Here is a 15,899-nt window from a genome sequence, read left to right as displayed (position 1 = left end):
ACAGGAGGAGGAGGGAGGGGGGGGGAGAAGAATGCAGTGCAAACGAGCATATGAATGCTGCTGGAAAAAAAAAAAGACCACCGAATTTGCACTTCCTTTATCATCGAAGTTTTCTAAAAAAGACCGTTAAACTGACCCATTCACGGCTTTCTTGCAGAGATTGGCTAGAGTGGGTGGCGTAATCCCTCTCTTCTCTCCCACTTATCTCTCTCTTCTCTCTTTCTCTCCCCTCTCCTTTTCCTTTGTACGGATAAACCGCATGAAGTAACGGAATGCCACGCAGGCAGGGCCAACTGAAAAAGTTCTGGAATGAATTTGTTGCGCAAGGTGTTACTATTCTAGCATCTACGTTACGTGTAAACGTCTAGCAGATGATTGCAGGTTACCCTTTTCCCTGACCTTTCGTTTTTGTTTTGAATGTGAAGAGTCCGGTGATAATTGGAATAAACGAATTGCTAAATCCGTAAAAGAGGATAGTTTGAGGAACCATGAGATGATGGTGATAGTGATGTAGAATAGAAAATTACCACGTGAAATTATTTTATTCTTTTCTTACGCTGTTAATAATCCAGTATTGATATTTAATTAAGTATATTTATTCACATGTTCCGCTTGTTTTCCACGTTTCCTTATATGTACCACTGAATCGAATATGCTGTGTCATTATCACTATATTTATGATGAATGTTATTGTTGAAGTCATATGTTACGTCTGAAATTTTGTCTTTATACTAATATGCTTTTTCCTTTCAGCTTGACCTCCAGCATTGGTGGGGGCATCGTGCTGCAACATGATTATTTTTATATTGTGTATAATGGTGATTGTTTATACGAGATGCTTGTGATAAAGGAATCTGTGGATACACTGGAATTTTATTCAAATTTTGCTTTTAAATTATTCGTTGCTACTAGTTATTCTTCTGTGAACAGTTATGTCGATAGAGGAAAGCGATACTACTTTGGTGGGACTCGATTGGGAAACGTGGCAACGTGTAACGCAAACACGTGGTCTGGCGGCTGCTTCTGGTACAAATTACGATGCTGCTGCAATGCCGTCACAGAGTAAGTTGATTTAATTTCAATCCTGTGAATTTTATTTCATTCGGGACAAACTTTACAGTTGATTTCGTCGCTACCGGAAGGGATATTCAAAATTCCATGCTAGGCCAAAAAACACTGCTGAATATAAGTTGGTTAATGTGGTCTTACTTGAGTTGTCAACAAACGAATTACTGGCTTTGTAAGTCTTGTTCGTTCGAAAGTTCGATATTAGTATCGTAGTATGGAACTGGATATAATCACGGAATAAAGTTTCTGTGGTTATGAGAGCCGTTTCACATTATAATGTGGGTAAAATATTACTAGAGGATGAGGAAATGTTTACCGTAAAATATGTTTGCTTTGACATTGAGAAGGTTCAAAGGAGTGATCTATATATCTTCTGCACTGTTTTTGCCATAATGTTAAATCTAGTTTTTTTTTTTTGATGTAATTCCTTTTTCAGAAGCAGTTTGTTACGGTTTTTATCCTAGCATTGAACTCGAATCCATGCTGCTAATCAATTGCAAGGTTAATTCCTTAACTGTGCGAGTTGTGCATATGTGCATACGGTTGTACGTTTTGCTTTTTTTTTTCAACAAAAATAAAGACGTTTTCTAAAGTGAAGTTTCTTTGCAGAAGTGTGGGTTAATTTTGAAGGATGTTGGCTATGGGCATCATATGCGTTCCCAGCATGGTTATCAGATGAATTCAGGCTCTGGCGACGAATGTCAGTCATTTCTGCTTTCTCCTCCTCATCGTGTCGTTTCCCCACGTCTGGAAATGCCCATTCTCTCGCCACCGTATCGGCGATTATCCACATCGATCGCATCACCTAAGTTTGTTTCAATTATAAAATTAAGCGCTGAACATAATATTTCGCTGAATGTGATTTTAATTTTTATATCAAATGATGATGTTTGAATTAACTTTTTCAACTATATTTTTCTTCCCAATTCAGCTATTGCTTCGCTGATGATTTTCAGGGATAGCTCAGGTCGAAATGGAAGTATTATATCTCAGGCTACCTCAACAAGGTACTCCGTGGAACAGAAAGACGATCTCAAGCTTTCATTGCGAGTATCCAGACATGAAGTAAGTTTTCCAAGTAAATCTATAATTTGCGGAATGCCAAGCCTCAGCAAAACAAAAATCAAATTCGATGTTAATTTAGGGTTTATGTAGCTTTCTCTTGCTGGATGATACGTTTTAGCTCTCTGAAGTTCTTTTTAGTGAGAAGGACGAAATGTTTTTTTTCCCTTCTTGGAGTTTGCGGAGGGTCAGTTTCATATAGGTTATTTTTATCTTTTATCACAAAATCTAATATATGTATTCACAGGTATCAAGTGAAGCAAGTGGACAGAATAATTCAGCTCTGTCTAATGGCACCAAAGAAGAAGGACGGATAAGTGCTAAAATTAATCGGCGATTAAATGGCAAAATGAAAGACAAGAAGGGAAAGAAACGAAGGCGAGATTCATCTGATGAAGACAACTTCTCTTTAGAACATTTTCGACAGAAAAAACGCTTGTCTAAAAAAGGTATTATCTTTATAATGCATACCGAAGTGGATGTAACTTGATTTCGATTCACGTTCTGTTAGTTCAAAAAAGCACCTGTTATTTAAATGGGTTCATCGTTTTGTCCTTAACTTTTTTAATGCTTTTGAAATCTGTACCATTAAGTGGAACTGTATTTTCAGAACAAAGTGTTGGAGAAGCGAATGAGTCAGCATCGAGTAATGTTCTTATTAGGCATGATAATACGGGTGATAGTCATATTGATAATGATGTTGCAACAGCTTCTCAAAGCACGAAAGCTTCAACTGAGACTAATGCAGTTCCTGCAGAAGCACTTGCAGAACCAGCTTCTATGTCTATTTTGTCGCCGACGGATAAAAAAGTGCAGCCGGAAATTACGTTGAGACCAATCGACAATATAGAAAGGTTGTCAAAAGAACAGGAAGAAGCATTTGATGCAAAACAGCAAGCGGAAATGATGGTAAACTGTACTGGACAGTGGAATGAAGTAGATTTAGATGCATATTATGCAGATTTATCTCACGATGTGGCAACATGCCCAACTCTCAAGTGAGTCATCCGCTGTCTTGGATTTAACTCAGACATAAACAAGTGTGTTTCGTGGTGTATCGTTCTGCCCCTGATATTTAACGCGTCTTTTCAGAAGAATTGCTGACAAGAAATGATAGTTTTAATATGATTTTATTTCCAAGAGGCAGCTCTACTTTGGAAATATAAGAAAGAATTTTTTTGTTTCATGTTTTTTCGTCCAGATTCCATTTAGGTGTGATATCTAACTACCGTTAATTTTTTGCCTTGAAGACCATTATAACCGGTAATTCATCTCATTTCAGATCAGAAAAGGGCGAAACACAACAGATTTGGACACCAAATGCGATATTGTCACTGGAGGATTCGAGTAATGAGAGTCATCTTTGTGAGGATTCCGATCCGCATAGATTTTATGTACCATCACCTCCCCAACTATCTCCGGTAGCAGAGAAAGAGTGCTACATGGACCCCGTAATAGCACCTATAGCCACTGCACAAGACGAGATTTATCATGGCCATCATATGGAGGAAAATATATTGTTGCAACCTCATGAAAGACTTATTCCTAACGGGTACCAAGAAGTGGTCGATTTGTCACGGCCATCATCTCTACATCCAAACAATGATCTAGGTTCAAGTGATTATAGCGCTGTTCGTCATCGCTGTGTGGTTTTAGACCAAGGTGAGGAGGATGCAAATGCAGGTCGTGGCAATGTTGCAACCCGCTACCCGATTGAGGAAAGGATTGTTGCGACCGGACCGTATGTTCTGTTTCATCCAGATTTTTTGAAAATCTAGTGACCGTTTTCGAAATCCTAATGTATTAGTGTCGCAAATTGTTTCTATGTTAATCTATGGGGACTTTAGTTATACGGTACTGTTAGGTGTACATGGATCTGTTTTTACTGGTTTAAGATTTCCGCAGAATTGATTTTCTTTCTAGTTGTTTCTATGGTTATCCACGAGGAGAGGTTTCGGAAGATGCAAGAAGTCGACGTTTACCACATGATGAAGAAGGTTACATGGGAAATGAATTCGGTCACAGAACACATACTGCAGTGGAGCAAAAGATATGCTTGCCTCATCAACAGCCTCGTTATCCACAACTTGTTTCGGTTTCTTTTTAACTCTTCCGAGTAAGAGTGTAATTACTGTACTTAGTAGATTGTGCTTTAATGCAATGTGTTTAGCAATGCAAAATGGAAATCTTACATCGAAAACCATCCTTAATTTCCTTGTTATTTCCAAATGAAGTAGGATCGATATTAATCGCTCTGGGTCAAAGGAAAAGGTTGTAGAAGGAAATTGTGGTGCAGCAAATCTCTTTTTAGGTCGCTTTCGTACCACAGAAAAGGAGCAGTCGGACATGTTCATCACCACCAATGGAAGAATTTTGTACTAGGTATGCTTACCAGGTTGCTGGTTTCAGGATGAAATCTTGTACCAAAACTAATATTTCTGTTGTTTCATGATGTTTCAATATTTTAGCGGTGTTTCATATCGAGATGTCTATATCGACCCGGAACAGAAAATTTATTATCCAAATGCGAGGTTACTGACGGTACCAATTAATGGAAAAACAACTGTAGATTATCCACCACAAACAAGATCTTCACCTCCCGATATTTTCTCGGCGGAGCAAAATCATGGGTTCGTTTTCAAAATTCATTATTGGCTAAATTCTGAGGTTCATCCTGAAATGCTTTCTTGTTTTGTTCATTAACATCTCTGTAATATTTTGCTGTCAACATTTGGTGCTTACAGAGTGCACGATTTACCGGATGATGTAGAAAGATTACCTCAGCTACCAAGTTTTCACAGTAATATGGTAGAGGGGATGCAGAGGGAGATTCGCGATCCGATACAGCTAGCGGTTGTTAACCAAGGTAGGCTTATTCCTTTAATCTATTTTTTTTTTTTTTTTTGTCATGATGTGTTTCCCTTATGTATTTTCACATTGACGTTTTTCGTATATTTTTACATTAACTTTTCCTTTCTGTTAACGATGTATCGCAGTCTTATCCACTTACAGAGTCGCAGCAACATTTCGATCAGATCGATTATAATGTACGGTCTGAACGTAGCCGACTATCTTTAGCAAGAAATTCGGCTATGAAAATTGCTAATGAAGCAATCTCTGAACGTTCTTACGACTACAGCCCAATGACATCAGTCAATCTTCCTGGAACTCGGTACCTTTTCAAAGTTTTTAATGGTAATAAATGAAGACAGAGAAAGTAACATCTTGCACCAATCACCTACGATAATGATCTAAATAAGTGTGCATAACCTTATACATTTAAAGTCCTTCTTTTGTTTTTCACCTTCACTTTTTGTGGTTCTGAGTGTTGCTGGAAAAGAAGGAATAAAACTGTTTCTGATGATCAGTTCCTACTTTGCTAACACTTAAAGCATATCTTCCTTCAGGAATTCGAATTATGTCCCTCATGTAACACGGAGGAAAGGATTCGCGCCACGGGTTATTCGCACCGTTCGTTCTCATGTGGATACGACGCAGCAACCTGCTACGCCGCAAGTAACACCGCATGAAGTGTGCGTACCAATTCATGGTAGGACCGTGATACGTCCAGAATATCGTTATGTGTACATACCGTCGAAATCATCGCATTCTGCTGATCTCGATCATATATATAACGTTAGTTCATTCATCTTAACACATAACTTGTTCAAGAAATTGAATAAATTCATTAGCGTTTAAAAAGAAAAATGAATAAACGTTAGTTTTGAACACTCAGTTTGCTTTTCCACCAACCTATTTAGAAAGTGAAGGAAATTTCATAACTAAAGTTTGTTCATTTTTCTTTTCGAATTCTTTTACCTTTTAAATTCAGTTGTAATGAAATGAGGAATTGATTTGCTACAGAGGCAAAGGAAAGATCGTGAAAGAGAGATGAATTTCGGCTGTACGGAAGTGCGGCATGTAGAGCATCACTCACGGATCGAACCAACGGTAAGGCAGGTAGCCATACAAAAGGTGCAACCAACTTTGAACAGAGTTCGGCCTTTAACTGCAACAAATGGTATATGCTTCCGCACTTTATACAAACCAACTCTAGTTTTTGAGAAAATAGAGAATGTTACTCATGAGATAAAAATTGCTTGTTTCTAGAATTTACTGTCGCAATTATCTCATTATTTTGTAGTGGAAGGTGCGCGAACGGTGAAGGTACCAACACATCGACGACTTGGTCATCATCATTCTTCATCTGGAACTGAAAAATTAGTTTTTCATCCGGAACTGAAAAATGAAAGAAGTAATTATTCTGCCACTTCTGTCGCAGATGTAGTACGTATTAATTCCAAAGATCGGGTGTATCAAGGTATGTGTGAAATCAAAATCTTATTGAGTACCAATGAACAATTTCAATAATAATTACGATATTATCAAGGTAGTAAGTAATTTGACGATACCCTTACCGAACTGTGCATAAAAATTAGGCATGTCGACTTTACTGCCATAGTGCAGCAAGGTTTAATAGGGAGGGAGCACCGCGAGTTCGTTAAAAATTGGGAGGAACAATGAAGACATGGTTACCATACTTCTTTTCAGCTTGCAGCTACGCTGCTCCGGGTAATATACAACGGGGAGCGAACGCTGCAAGTAGAAGCAAGCACCGTTCAAATTGCTCTTCGTATCAGATTCAGCAGAACACTGCTTCACGGCAAATACGTAAGACAAAAGTAGCACCACCGACAGATGATATGGAGAGTCGCTTTGGAGGTTGGTCTTCTTTTTCTCCTTATTTCTTAACGTCCATTAACTAATTTTCATTTTTAAACGAGAAGTGAATTATGATTAACTGCACTGTTTTCACCGGCATAATGTAACAAGAAAAGCTTATTTAAATTAAATATATCGCATCGGTTCATAAAAATTTTCATTTTAATAATTTTATAAATGTAAAAGTAACCGTTTTTCTAACACTCAAACTTGCTAATGGTGGGCAAAACGGGATCGTTGGGCAGTCTGCATTGTATGCATTGCTGCTTTCGATATGCAGCATTATAAACCAAAGAACACTGTAATAAATAGTCGGTTAGACTGTCACAGTGATCATTTATTGTGACAAAAAACTGAACCGATGCTATTTTGAAACATTTCTTTCTCTCTGTCATGCTTTGTTTTCCATTGCTTTTCAATTGCTAGATAACGTGTTTTTAGGAATTTGCTTGCTGATGCGACATGGCTTTCTCAAATCACCGAAAGACTTTTACTGTCTGTCAAAGTAATGTAATTTGTGTAAAGCTTTTTTCTTTCCCCGTCATATATAATACCTCATATTGTGGTAATAGTTTTGCCACGAAATTCCAGCTGATTATGTTGGTTCACATTTACTGAATAATGGGATGGTAAGAGATTGTTCGTCGTTCGCATTGTCAATGGAGAATCGTCCAAATGTACCGCGTGGTATCACTGTTCAAACATCACAGCTGCGTAATGCCTCTTTTGCTAGCATTCGTAGTGGTAATCGACGTACAGTTACTGTTGTTCCAGTACCGGTACTAGCAAAATGCTCAAATTCAACCCATTACAATGATAGTTATCGAACATCTCTATCTAGGACTGTTTCATCCTCATCAACTAATCCCGGTAGTATCCATATGTCATCTTTCGCTTCGGAATCGCACACTTTCTGACCACTGAAATAGTACTGTAGTGGCATATTCTTGTATATTTTAACTTTTCACTCCCCAGGGATAATCAGGTTTCTAGAAATTAATCCATTCAGTGGAGAGAGGGAGCAGCTGTTGAAAAAAACGATACATTCTTATCTCTCTTTATATAACGTGCTTTGTAACGTGTATTATGTTTTCGGTTGTTAAGGTTAACACTGTAAAGTTTGTGTAGGAAGCAGCTGTACAGCTGTAGTATGCTTTTCTTTTTTTTTTTTCTTTTCTTTTTTTTTCACCATTCTAATGAATGATTTACCCAATGTGATGATTGACTGAATGATATATTTAATACGGGTATAAGCAAGATGGGATTAATTGCAACATCTGCATGTTATATGCTTCAACTTGTATCATAGTTAATATGTCCATTCCTGTTGAACATATCCTTCTTCCGCAATCTTAACTTTATTTCGATTCCTCGAATCGAGAATGAAGTATGTGAGATGTTACGTGATGGTTTCCGAATGGTTTTCGAAATGAGACCGATACATTTTTACCAGTGTAAACCGGTTTTTATTCTTGATGCACTTTTTTTTTAACTATTAAATCCTGAGATAATTTTCTCTTAGATCGAAATTTCCGTATGCACTGAAATTTTCGATTAACACGGATTCAGTCATTGATTGTCCAGAGCAATGACAGTTTACCGTCGTTGCCGGTGATTTCATTACCTTCGATCCGTACATGTAATCTCTCTTGTGTGTATACTATTTATTGAGCTTAAGGGTGGGTATTGTCATCAGTCATCATTTACGAATGTTGGTATTATTTCTTTGTATTTCCTAGATTTATTTTATATTTTGAATTCCATTTGTGCAAACGTGAACTCGTGAAACGAGGTTTTGGAGGTTCTTTTATGTTTTTTGTAGACTACGCGCGTGATTAATTTATTAATTATGGATTGTATGTGATTCAGATTGTATTGAGCAGGGAGTTTAGATAAAGTGGAAAATATGATTAAGAGATTTCAGCAATATTAAAGGCAACGTGTAGTGCTTTTTAAGAATTTTACTTATTCCTAGATTTCTTCTCAAATTTAATACTTTACTTAAAAAGAGGCGTTATGATATTATTGTAATGGGTAACCGATTTCTTTCATTTGTAGCATTGTTCTCAGAATTATCTAAATTGTTGTTGATGATTTTTGATGTTGCATATAAACCCTTTTGTATTTGATGACTAAGTTTGCTCATTGTATCTTGTCTCATTATTTTTTTTTTATATTCCACTGAGTGAGAAAGTTTCATTTCTCGCGTGTTTCTTTATTATGTTGGCATATGAAATGTGAATTCATTTTGCAGGATTCGACTTAATTTGTCGAAGTTGTTTTCTGACTTTCCAAAAAATCGTTTTTTGCTGTATCATTTGTTGTTGAACATATAAAATTTTTCCTAATTCTCTGTTTTAAAAATTTATTATATGGATATGTTGTGTATAATATATTCTTTTTCATTTGTCTTAATCATTTTGTGTCCAATGAAATTTCCTTTTTGGACGGCAAGGAATGAATTACTGAATTTCAGCATCTTTGCTCTTACACTACTATATGCTTCCTGGTCAAGTTTTCCTAAGTTTTTTTCTGAATGGTTGATTACAGATTTCACTGTTTAAAATTGTATACTGTGGTATTTAAATTATTCGATCATTTTGATTGCTTAGTTCCCGATATGTCTAATCAGGGAGTGAATTGAACGGGACAGTTTGTTGGCTTTGTAATCATAAATTCCTTCGTGGAGATTTACCCTGTAGTGGTATCTGGCATAAAGTTGCTTCACCACTGTTGCATTACATCCAACATCCTGATGCTATATTAAATCCTTGTGTGAGGGGGTTGGTATTTTTGTCTTCATCTTCTACTAGAAATTGTTCACTAATCCATTAAATGTTTAACCTGATCTAATTTTATGGGGGATGGATTTTATCTCTAAGAAGTCTGAAATTGTAAGAACTGAATTCCATAGAATGTACTTAGTTTTTATTGCAAATCTGTCGTAATCAAGAGATAAAGACTAATGGCACCATTTCGGATCGAATGAACCGAGGCTTTTGAGATTCTAGTGACAAGAATTTGAGTGTTCACTGACAGTTGATTTTTGGAAGTTAAGATCCAAAATGTCAATGTCTAATGCATCTTTTCGCTGGTCCGGCATGGTTATGCAATAATGCGGAAGGATGCTGAGTTTCGGTTGCAACTGTGATAGTTATTTTGTTTGTTAAGACTACTTTCCGGAAATGACTGGTTTAAGAAATATTCGGAAGACGAAGTTCAGAAGGATTCGGTAATTTTTGTGGGCGGTATTGCTCGCGAGTACGATGCACTACGTTAATGGTGTACAGTGTTGTCGTGCTGTCAGTATTCATGACTGGATCCGAATTGTTCATTGCATTGATTTTGTGGATGTTGTTTGCAAGGTTTTAAGCGTTGACCTTTTTTTTTCTTTCTTTTTTCCTTTTTTTGTTCCAGGCTAATTATGTTGGAGTTAGCAGAAATCCCATCAAACTGGGCTACAGAGAATTTCATCCAATAAAAATCGTCATCAGCGTTGCAGGTACCATGCTGAATTAATGTTAAAGTAGGTAGCTGTTCCGAAAATTTATGTGGAGAAATAATTGTATGGGCAGTAATGGAACAATGAGATGAAAAGTATTTTACCGGATTCTGTTTGTCTATAGATCAGAGAGTAATTGGAAATTAAAATCATTCCAATCAGTTCAATAAAAATTCCATCTTTTTTTTTACAAAAATTTAAATCGCGCGCTTCATTTCTAATAGAAAAACTAATTGGAAAGGGTAAACGGCGCCGCTGTGTCGGAACAAATGCACTTACGATCCGGGCAGCATACTCCACCTTTTGCTTTTCTATTTGCTTTTTTTTTTTTTTCTTTGGCATCATCACTGAGTATGACCCACACCGTGCTGACGTCTCCCTTTCTTGGTTGCCAGAATTTCATTTATCATTTTTTATTCTAACTTTCTTTTTTTCTTTTTTTATACAAGAGATCCTGAAATTCGCTCTTTTCATCTGTTTGATTGTTTATTTGCTAGGGAAAATTTCTATATGAATATTAGTGCAAACATTTTCTACTAGTACCGTATACTTCTAATTGATAGCCCATTTCATCGAACATTTTTGTCTAGCAATAACACTGAGCTTAGTTTTGTTGAAAAAAGAAAACAAGTTTTGCTTAACTCACATCTTCCATTACTTCACTTAATAAATACTATGGGATCGATAGTTCTATGCGTGAACAGCATCAACTGCAGTCTGCTGATAACTCTAAAATGTCAAGATATCAGTTTATCAGTCCTTATATGGCATTCCGTTACATGATTGTGGGATACAAAAGTTTTCCCTTGCATACTCAGCTATGATGAAGACTACACACGACTGGAAAGTGTTTCCTGTGCAGGTTTTAACAGTTTTGCGGAATTCTTTAAAATGATGAAATCTCGAAATTAAAATGCTAAAAGAAAATTTCCAGATGAAATTGGTTAAATTATGGATGTTCGGAATGATTGAAATACTCATTGCTGTTTTACTGCTTGGAATTTTCCATCTGCCTGCGAATGGGAACTTGCAGGAGTACGGTTCGTTTTACTAAACCGAGTTGTCATGATTAGTGGTAGTTATTGAATTTAGAAATAAACGCTAGGAACATGTTATTGTAAATTTGAAGGAACTTTTCATATAAGATATCATCATCATCAAGATCTCATTAAGTCTCACATACGGGAGTATGTTGTGATACGATCTTATTAATAATGTAATGATATGCAGTACATCCATATTGAGTGAATCAGATTTCATTTTCAAGGTTATAAGCAAGATCACGATTCGGCTGAACGGTACGATGCAGATGGTGACTTATCAGTGCCAATCGATGCTCAAGGACGACCGTATCAATTTAATTCAAGCAAGATTGAATCAGAAGCTGATCGAAAAAGAAAAAATGTATACTATTTCAGTGTCAACGTGCAAGAGACACTTACTTTGTGCATATCTTTGACTGACTTATTTCCTTTTTTCAAGCATATAGTCGTATTTTATTGCTTCCTAGTTCTACTTCTGTAGTTGTCATGTGGTAGGAAAGGAACTGATTTCTTGTTAAAGTAGGAAACTGGTTTCACATTTAATATTGACGCTGAACAACAAATTCGTTTCATTTGTTTCATCTAATTATTTCATTAAAAAACTGGTGCCAAGTCCTGAATGGCTGTCTAATGCAGGCTTACTTAAATTTGCGAAATATATACAATATATTCTATGAAACTTCAGGCACCGGCGAGATATGAAGATGAGCGGAGCGTTTGTTACTGCAATTATGCTCCGGAATTCTGTGGTGGATTTACGAATTTTACATGCGTCAAACATCTAGAAGCTTCCTGCTTCCATTTCACTGAAGAAGTTTGTTTCATATTAAATTAGCTGTAACTTCCAATTTCTTTTATACAAATGTGCACATTTATTCGTAAAACTAAAATCTTGCTATTTGGCACTTCGATTTTCAGATCTACGACAAGACATTGCAGCAAATGGAAACAATGCATTTATTCGGTTGTGCCCCATTAACTCGTGGCTCGGGCGGTTCCTATTTTACAGTTAGTTAGAACACAAGAATTTCGTTTTCTTTATTCTTCGCATGTGCTATTCTGATTATTTGATATACTTTGAAGAGCTTAGATTCATTTCTAAACTTCCTCAGAGTATATATGACATGGTTTTGAATTAGAAATGAGGTTTATAACACTAAATCTCGTTTCTAATTTCAAGGCGTTGTGAGGATCGGAATATTGGCAGAAGAACCATTATTAAGAAAAGTGCAACACACATAACTTCATTTACATTACTTATCGATTATTTGATAATTCATCAATAATTAATTTCAAATATCACTTTTCAGTGTAAAGCTCATTTAGTTGCACATGCTCGACCAAAAAGTATTGCATGCTGTCAGGAAGGGAATTACTGTAATCGTAATTTATCTGTCCCAGCTTATGCAAATGTTTCACCTGAAGGTACTAGTTAGTTTGTAGAAAGACTTTTTCGTCGTACGACTGGAAAAAGTAGAAAACACTGGAGTAGAAGTAAATACTTATTTTTCAGGAATGATTGTTGATAGTTACACATCTTATATGACAGTTACGATTATCGTATATGCTGTACTTTTTTCAATATTCGTTGGAATTGGCTTACTTCTGTTTTGGCGACGGGATTTTATAGGTGAAATTTCTTGCAAACTATAATGAACGATTAAGTTTTACCTATATGAATTAAATTCGGACCTGAGTCCCTTCCTTATTGGATGTTTTTTTTTTTCCCCATCAGGAATATAAAAAAGATGATTTGTTATCACAGATTAACTTGTATGTTGGCGTAGAGATGTGTTTCAATCTTTGCTTCTTAAGATACTTGTAATGACAGATTTTACAGCTAAAAAACTAAAACCATCACTCCAAAAGTCAACACTTCAAATAATTGATACGGGGGAAATCGAAAAAGCTCCCATGCTATATGATGTCAGGTATTAATATAATACGCGTTTCGTTTATTCCGATATTTTACCGTCATTTTTATTTGGCTACGATTATCCATAACTCTGTCTTTTTTTTATATAGTTAACGAAATATCACTTCAGTAGCGGTTCAGGCTCAGGTTTCGCAAGCTTAAATCAACGCACGGTTGCCCAGGATCTTGAGTTCTTATCTGTAGTAGGTAAAGGACGCTATGGCGAAGTTAAGAAAGCACGTTATCGTGGTGATCGTATTGTTGCTGTTAAGGTAAAGTCACAATTCTTCTGTTTATTCAAATTCAATTCTTCTGTTCTGTGGATAATATTATTTATCCAATTATGTTAATTTTAAAATTTTTTTTCAGACATTTTATACCACAGAAGAAGACTCGTGGAAAAATGAAAAAGAGATTTATCAAACGCAGATGTTAAATCATGAGAACATATTACGTAAGTGTTCCTTCAAGTAATTGCTATGTCTATGAATGAATAACGTTGGTTGTACTTTCTAAGGGTTGATTGATTTTATTGTTTGTAGAATTTGTTGCTGCTGATATTGGAAGCGAAGATTCAATCACTCGAATGCTCCTGATTACGGATTTTCATGCTTACGGTTCTCTTTTTGAATATTTGCAACGTGGAGAAACTCTCTCTGTAAGCGAAGCCCTACATTTGGCTTATAGGTAAGACTTATTTTCGCAAGCAATTTCTCATTATCGTTGTGAACAAAGGGGTGAAAACTGAAAGCAGTAGAATATAAAATTGATGGATTTGTGAAAATGAAAATCTTAAAAGATTTGGCTGCAAAAATTCGGTTCCTGGAAAATGGTATTTGAAAATCTCTTATCCATTGCTTTGAATTTTAGTGCAGTTTGTGGTTTGGAGCATTTGCATAGTGCTTTACATGGAACAGGCACACCACAGAAACCGGCTATTGCACATCGTGATGTGAAATCAAAAAATATCATCGTTAAAAGACCTTATGTTTGTTGCATAGCTGATTTTGGATTAGCATTAACGTAGGTACTTTTCTTTAAAAGAAGTTACCTGTACGATTTTGATTGCTTTATCGAGAAAATTCCTGTGGTTAGGAAATAATCATTATTTTCATGGAAAAATCTGGCAAAATATTACATTTTAAGTGAAGATATGGTGAAAACTAGAACGGACATAAATATACAAGTGGGTACCAAACGATATATGGCGCCAGAAGTGCTTGACAAATCTTTAAATGTTAAAAATTTTCATCATTTTAAAATGGCTGATATTTATTCATTTGCACTGGTTATTTGGGAAATTTTACGACGGATTCAGGTCAGTTTAAGATGAAATCGACTATTGCATTTGTATTTCAAATGATATGCTTAAAAAAATTTCATTTCTTAAATACTGTTTCATTTTGGTCATTTCGAGTGGCGATGAATATCAAATCCTGTTCCATTATCAATAAAGAACTGATGTCCTGATCTTATGCTTATTTTAATTCTATCACATATTGAAACAGGGTTTTTGCTTTGCTTTTAGATTTAGTTCAGCACCTAAGAAAAGCTCAAGTAGGAATCTTCCTCAGTAAGTCGTTCAGAGACGATATTGATGTGAAACTTTTGGTAACATGTTTAATAATATTTTTTGTGTCTTAGGTATAATATTGATGCGATCAACTGAAAAACGTTTTTATGAAGCGATTTTTTAGGAGGATAACTGCCTTTCAAGAGCTTCGGAAAGTGACAGTGGTATTGGAAGCAGTGGTAGTGGAAGTGGCACGGCGAAACTTATGCCTGGGTTTATTGTCAATCCTGATGCATCAGGATATATTACCAATGTTTCAAGCAGTGTAGTGGATCATCAAAGTATTTCCGAGAATTCGATGGTCAATTTAAGATTCAATCTTTTACGTTCGGATTTTTTGCTTACAATAAAGTGATTTTTGATACATGAATATTTAAATATTGTGTATATGCACAAATCATTTGCAGTCATTGAAAGCGCGGCCTCCGATGCAACCATTTGATGGTATGGTCGATCCGGATCCATCATTTGAACAAATGCGTAGACTTGTTTGTTTAGAGGGCAAAAGGCCGTTATTGGAGGATGCTTGGATTAGAGATGTAATTTCTTTCGAATCATGCATCCCTAGCACTCTATCCTAACTCGATCTTGTTGTTTTAAAATTTACCCATATAAATCCCCTTAATTTAAACATTCCTGAATTCCTAGCTTTAGATGTTCCACTTAAAAACTTCTATTTCCAGCCATGCCTGAAAGAAATCTGTGAACTGATAGGCGAATGTTGGAGTGCAAGCATTGACTGTCGACATACCGCGCTACGTGTCAAAAGGAAGATCAAAGATACGATTTTGGTATGTGAAATCATTGCACTTTTATTTACTACTTCAGAAAGTTTCAAAATTTTATCCAGCGCATGCGGACAACTTCGAAGTTTCGTTGTTAGTTGGTTTGTCATTGTTAAAGATAATATTCAGAGTAACGTAATTCTATTTTTAGAAGCATAATGGTTTGGGTGGTATACATACTTCTGGATCTAGCAAACATGACTGTTCAGCGAAGGCCTTGTCTGTCTAG

The 15,899-nt window shown here is 36.0% G+C and overlaps 2 protein-coding genes across 2 annotated transcripts; both read left to right on the top strand.

Moving 5' to 3' along the window:
• Positions 1–819: 819 nt before the first annotated feature.
• Positions 820–7,769, top strand: LOAG_06084 (hypothetical protein; the record flags this gene model as incomplete). The annotated part of the gene is made up of 17 exons (XM_003141618.2): positions 820–1,062; positions 1,505–1,569; positions 1,678–1,877; positions 2,025–2,133; positions 2,378–2,579; positions 2,741–3,128; positions 3,413–3,871; positions 4,054–4,225; positions 4,442–4,512; positions 4,599–4,760; positions 4,875–4,996; positions 5,143–5,302; positions 5,538–5,766; positions 5,995–6,151; positions 6,275–6,451; positions 6,682–6,852; positions 7,444–7,769. Exons 1-17 carry the CDS (start codon positions 933–935, stop codon positions 7,767–7,769), a joined length of 3,300 nt encoding a protein of 1,099 aa, XP_003141666.1. The 5' UTR covers positions 820–932.
• Positions 7,770–11,288: 3,519 nt separating this feature from the next.
• Positions 11,289–15,899, top strand: LOAG_06082 (TKL/STKR/TYPE1 protein kinase; the record flags this gene model as incomplete). The annotated part of the gene is made up of 16 exons (XM_020447059.1): positions 11,289–11,394; positions 11,622–11,758; positions 12,083–12,211; positions 12,316–12,405; positions 12,708–12,822; positions 12,911–13,027; positions 13,229–13,328; positions 13,443–13,584; positions 13,682–13,766; positions 13,855–13,999; positions 14,183–14,335; positions 14,459–14,630; positions 15,010–15,186; positions 15,293–15,424; positions 15,569–15,676; positions 15,822–15,899. 16 exons carry the CDS (start codon positions 11,289–11,291, stop codon positions 15,897–15,899), a joined length of 1,986 nt encoding a protein of 661 aa, XP_020302671.1.

The sequence above is a fragment of the Loa loa genome (assembly GCF_000183805.2).
Source record: "Loa loa unplaced genomic scaffold supercont3.355, whole genome shotgun sequence".
NCBI classification, from domain to species: domain Eukaryota; kingdom Metazoa; phylum Nematoda; class Chromadorea; order Rhabditida; family Onchocercidae; genus Loa; species Loa loa.
Note: the sequence above shows the minus strand (reverse complement) of the source record. Positions and strands in the feature narration are given on the sequence as shown.